General features: G+C 47.6%; 1 protein-coding gene across 1 annotated transcript in view; it reads right to left on the bottom strand.

Annotated features, from left to right (window-relative positions):
* Window positions 1-713: 713 nt before the first annotated feature.
* LOC130361039 (heat shock factor protein 2-like) overlaps window positions 714-6,000 on the bottom strand; it is a 33,305-nt gene continuing 28,018 nt past the window's right edge. Inside the window, exon 10 of the mRNA XM_056563599.1 lies at window positions 714-1,646. Coding sequence (XP_056419574.1) covers window positions 1,387-1,646 — 260 coding nt within the window. The 3' untranslated portion in view covers window positions 714-1,386. The remainder of the gene's footprint in view (window positions 1,647-6,000) is intronic.

The raw sequence follows: 6,000 nt of genomic DNA, 5'->3' as shown, positions 1-6,000 counted from the left end.
TCCGCGAACATGTTCGATCCCTCAGGACCGGCATCGGAGCCACTAGATTTATTCAACATATTAATGAATTTCATTCTAGAGAAAAATATGGATTCCGTTTTGCCGGACTTGAAAGGATCGAACATGGTGTTGCTGGGAAAAATAGAGAAGAAATACTGTTAAGAAATGAAACTAAATCGATTCTTCGGTTGGAAGCAATGGGGCCTTTAGGTCTCAATGAACGTACTGAGCTCAGTGCATTATTAACATAAATGAAAATCTTAGGTGCATCACACAGTTGTTTTTAACATTTTTAATTGCACTTACCTTTTGTTTGGCTCATTTCTATGGCAACGGAGGGGAGGGATATTTAAATGTGTTTCCGGCTGGAAGACGATGTGGGCCAGTTGAAGCATATCTTGCGAAACGGCACCGTAGCCCCGAACGAACGTCCCCCTGTTTTTTGTCCACCCGTGTCTTGCACTGTTTATACCCTTCATGGATCAATAAAGAAGCTTGAAGTTTACGTATTTGGTGAGTTACCCTGGTTTTCTTTTCTCTTTTCTACGGATTGTTTGCATTGGACTTTGCTATTACCAGTGAGCACCATCAGACGTGGTTGAGCCAGCAGAGGCATTGGATGTCAGGTGCTAACAATTAAGGAAGCAGTGCCGAGTTTGTTATCTCTACTATTGAATAGTGGTCAGTTTGTGTTTGTATTGGTAGGATATTAAGTAAAACAGTCCAAGGAAATCATGGACAAGTCTGTTTATTTAGGTAAAATAATTCACTGCCATATTAAGCCACCTTCTGTAAGTAGTGCATGAATGGGTTTACATAACAGTGAGATTCATTGGTCCCTTGCAATAAAAACTGCTGTTCAAAGCACACTAAAAGGACAGGCACTTTAGTTCCTAGCTCACATTTTCTTGCACTTTCCATAATTATTCTTAAACAGTATATAATTCCAACATAGTGTTTATATAGATATACACTCCTGCTCCGGAACCGCTGATTTAATACAAGGCACACTGCACATCATATAGTGATGCTTACCAAGACAGAATGCAAGGTGCATAATGTTATTGGGGTGCAGTCTTGTTGTAAGTGCTTGCGGCAGATTAACCTTTGACACCATAGAGCAGGGTATATACACATTACATATGAAAGCAAAATGGTATAATGGAGCGCAGGATCTAACCTACAATTTGAGCAAAAAATAAACTTTGGATTATAAAACATTGTCTTTGACTAAAATTGGTTGCTATTGTGCATAAACAAAATGTGAAATCCCAGTGTCTGGAAAAAGAAAAAACACCAAAAAGAAGAGAACAGTACCAAAATGATACTTAAATAAATAGTTCATCATTTTGATGAATATATACAGGTGTGTGGTATCCCAGCACTTTAGGTGTCCAGCATGTCACTGTCCAGGGGTGCTGGGGCAAGTTCACATAAATAAAACAGGGTAGCCTCATTGGCTTCTGCTTCAGTCAGAGGCTCTAGCCGCAATAGTTTGCTTTGTGTCGGCTCACAGTCCAGGCTAGATTCCAAAAGATTGTCCGTTTCATTTGTTTTGCTCGTCTGTGTCTCTGATACAAAAGGGCTAGAATCACCATCCAGAAAAGCCATAAGTGGATATGTTGTGTACTGCACAAGTTGCTGGTCTGCAAAACAAAATGCTATTGATTAGGACAACCAGTAGCTGACAATGGAAAACCCAATGTTTGAAAAGAATGACTTGTTAATGTCTGAGAATAGCCTTTTAAAGGGGTACTCTGGAGGGAAAACATTTTTTCAATTGGTGGCATGAAGTCACAGATTTTTAAAATTACTCCTATTTAAAAAAAAAAAAAAAAAAAAAAAAAAATATGCTTACTGTAAAATCTCTCTCGGAGGAGCCATTGGGGGACACAGAGACCGTGGGTATATTCTGCTGACACTAGGCAACAAAAAGAAAGTCGGCCCCACCCAGCAGGATATACCCCACCTACAGACTGAGCTATCAGTTTAGTCGCTATAATACAAATAGCTAAAAAAAAACTGTCAGAATTGGGCTAGCCTCTGTTCCCCATCATGAAAAATCTAAAAAATATTAAACTGCGGTATGACTTAAAGTTAAAATAGCAATTTATTGGGAATAATAAAATTACGTATATAGCCCCCTCAAAAGTTTAGTCCCAAAGCAGTAGGAGAGAACAGACAGGGAAAGAAAAAAACAGCAACTGTCCGAGGAAACCACAGACAGAAAAATAACCAAACCGAACCAAGGACACCAGAACAAATGGGTGGGTGCTGTGTGCAAGTACAACCAGATGGCCGCCTTACAGACTTGCAAGGCCGAAGCCCTGTTGCAGAGAGCCCAGGCGGCCCCGACGGAACAAGTGGAATGAGCTGAGACCCAGAAAGGAGGAGTCTTCCCTTTGCAGCGATAAGCTTCCGAGATGGCAGAACGGATCCACCTCGAAATGGTCGCCTTGAAGCAGGAAATCCCTTACGACGACCCTCCCTAAGCACAAAGAAAGAGTCACATTGGCGAAAGGATGAGGTGACAAAGATAAATCCGAACGGCTCGTACCACATCAAGACCATTAAGTTCCCTAGGATGGGATGGAGCTGGACAAAAGGACGGGAGGACTATATCCTCATTTAGGTGAAAGGCTGAGACCACCTTAGGCAAAAAGGATGGGATTGGACGGAAAACAACTTTGTACTGGTGCAAAACCAGGTAGGGGGAACGGCAGGAGAGAGCCGCCAGCTCCGAAACTCTAATGGAAGTGACCGCAATGAGGAAGGCCACCTTCCAGGAAAGGATACAAAGAAAAATGTCCCGGAGAGGTTGGAAAGGAGTACCCTGCAAGGCACTGAGAACCAGATTCTGAGAACCTACTACCACGGGGTAGTAGGGGATCTGTACGGCGGAGCCGCATGACCAACACCCTGCAGAAAAGTGTGGATGTGAGGGTCGGACACCAGGAAGCGTTGAAAAAGAAAGGAGAGAGCAGACACCTGACCCTTAAGGGAACTGAGAGCCAAGCGTTGTTCCAGCCCAGACAGTAAAAAGGAAAGAAGGCATGGAAGGGAGAACACAACTGGGGAGAAGGATTGCGATTCACACCATTGAAAGTAGGACCGCCAAGTACGGTGATAAATCCTCCCAGAGGAAGGCTTGCATGCCTTGATTATTATGCGGATCACCTGGGGAGGGAACCCCTGGTCCTCAGAACTGCGGTTTCAACTGCCACGCCGTCAAATGCAGCGACAGTAAATTGAGATGGCAAAGAGGACCCTGAGAGCAGGTGAGGACGAACTGGGAGGCGCAGTGGCACGTCGGCCGCTAGGCGAACAACGTCCGCGTACCACGCGCACCTGGGCCAGTCCAGAGCCACAAGAATGGCGGGAACACCCTCCGCTTTGAGTCTCCTCAGGACCCTGAGAAGGAGAGTAAGAGGAGGGAAGAGATTGGGGAGAACGAAGTGCGACCAGGGGATCACTAAGGTGTCTACAGCTACCAGAGGATCTCAGGACTTCGCAACGAAGCAGGGAACTTTCTGGTTGTGGCAGGACGCGAAGAGGTTCTCGTTTGGTGTGCCCCAGAGGTTGCAGATCTCCGCAAACACCTATGGATGAAGAGACCACTCGCCGGGGTCGGCCTAGGAGCGAATGAGGAAGTCCACATCCCAATTTTCAACCCCTGGGATGTGAATCGCTGAGATGGAGGGAACTCCGAGTTCCGCCCAGAGAAGAATCCTAGATCCCTCGGTCACCGCTGTGGGGCTGCAAGTGCCACCCTGGCGATTGACATATGCCACAGCCCTGAAGTTGTCTGGACACGAACAGGACGGTCCTGGAGAAGGCGCTCCCAATAAAAGAGGCAAAAAGGTAAATTGCACGAAGTTCCAGGATGTTGATGGGGAGGAGAGCTTCCTGGGAGGACCAACGGCCCTGTACAGTCCGATCCCTGAAAACTCCCCCCCCCCCCCCCCCCCCCAAACCGCTGAGACTGGCATCTGTCGTGATGACCTGCCAGTGGAGGGGCAGAAAAGATTGCCCCTGTCGAAGAGGAGGAGACCAAAGCCAGCACAGGAGGGACTGGCGAGTCCTGGGGGGCGGGGGGGGGGGGGGGGGGGGCGGTGAGAATAATCCTGTGATCGAGGGATAGCAGAGACTTGTCCCACCAGGACAGAAGAGGAATTTGAAGAGGTCGACAATGAAACTGGGCGAAGGGAACAGGTTCCATGGCCGCCACCATCCGACCCAGAACTTCCATGCAAAACCGAATGGAAACTGGAACAGGACAACAGAGAAGACGAACTCCTGATGACAGAGCACAGCGCTTGTCCAGCAAGAGCTAAATCGGGGCAGTTGCAGTGTCGAACTGGAGTCCCAAGAAGATCAGAGACTGGGTGGGAATCAGGTTGGACTTGTCCCAATTGATCACCCAGCCAAAAGGGGACAAGGTCTGAAGAGAGAAGGAGACTCCAGATTCTGGGCCCTAGTCGGAGCCTTGAACAGGAGGTCGTCCAGGTAGGGGGATCACTGATACACCCCGGGCTTGCAGGATGGCGATCACTGCCACCAGAACCTTGGTGAAGACCATTTGGACCCTGGCCAGGCCAAAAGGAAGGGCCACAAATTGAAAATAGCCCTCCGGAACAACGAAGCGGAGATAGTGCTGATGTGCCGCAAAATGGGGATGTGAAGTTAAGAGATATCCACTGAGGAAAGAAACTCTCCTTGATCCATGGATGTCACCACAGAAGGGAGAGACTCTATACGGAAATAACGCAGGAGTAGGTGACGGATAAGGAGCTATAGGATCAGGTGGATGGAATCCCCTTTCTTGGGGACGACAGGTTTGAATAGAACCCCGAAAAACGCTCATTGAGAGGAAATGGGACGATCACTCCCTGAGCAAGAAGGGTTCGAAAAGCCGCCGCCAAGGAAGGAGAGCGAGGAGGGCGGGATAAAAAAAAAAAAAAAAAAACCTTGGAATGGAAGCAAACTAGATCCAATAGCCGTTGGAAACGACATCTCGGACCTAAGAGTCCTGCACGTGGGCAGACCAAACGTCCCGGAACCTCACTTGGAGGGCGGCCGAAGTGAAGAAAAACTGCCGACATGGAAACAAAACCCCGGCTGTGCGCGCACCGCGCAGCTGCCGGAGGAATGCGGGGCTGTAAAAAAAAATGCCCCAGTGAATAAAGTTGGCCCCAGAGGCTGCCGAAATACAGTAAATATGCCCTTTGCGCCACTGCTTCTGTCCTGACTTCAGAATGGCATAAACCGTCCCCAGAATGAATAAAGAGGAGTGGGCCCAAAACAGAGGGACTACAGAAGTTGAAACCCCTGAATAAACGATAATTCCTGGTTAAAAAAAAAAAAAAGGGAGAAGGAAAAAGGGGAAAAAAAATACTCACTCTCCCCGGGAAAAAAAACGTACCTAGTGAAATCTTCAGCCAGTTATTATACACCTGCATCATGCCAGGCTGAGACAGCGAGACGAGCAGGTTAGGTAGGGGGACCTGGACGCAAAGGTGCAACCCCAGGTGCTGACCGGTGGCAAGAAGGGGGTTGATGTTGCATAACTCGATGCCTGTGCCCCTTCTTCGCAAGTGGGAGAATGTTGTGAGAAGTGAGTGCTATGTTCCTGAACCCCCACCTAAAAAGAGAGAAATAAAAGGGAGAAAAAAAAAAATCTAAATACACGTCCCTAAACTAAAAAATAAGAAAAGACCAGGTCTGGAGAACTCCAGTACTGTGTCTGCCTCCTACGGGCACTAAAACGGATAGCTCAGAAGACCCTCTAGGCGGAGTATATCCTGCTGGGAGGGGCCGACTTTGTTGATGCCTAGTGTCAGCAGCATATACCCACGGTCTCTGTGTCCCCCAATGGATCCGAACGAGAAATCTTAATCCTTCCAGTATATATCAGCTGCTGCATACTACAGAGGAAGTTGTGTAGTTCTCTCCAGTCTGACCACAGCGCTCTTTGCTGCTACTTTGTTGTTTGGTAGTGTG

This window comes from Hyla sarda, chromosome 3 (assembly GCF_029499605.1).
Source record: "Hyla sarda isolate aHylSar1 chromosome 3, aHylSar1.hap1, whole genome shotgun sequence".
Lineage (NCBI taxonomy): Eukaryota > Metazoa > Chordata > Amphibia > Anura > Hylidae > Hyla > Hyla sarda.
The sequence above is the reverse complement of the archived record's forward strand: the minus strand, read 5'-3'. Positions and strand labels throughout refer to the sequence as shown.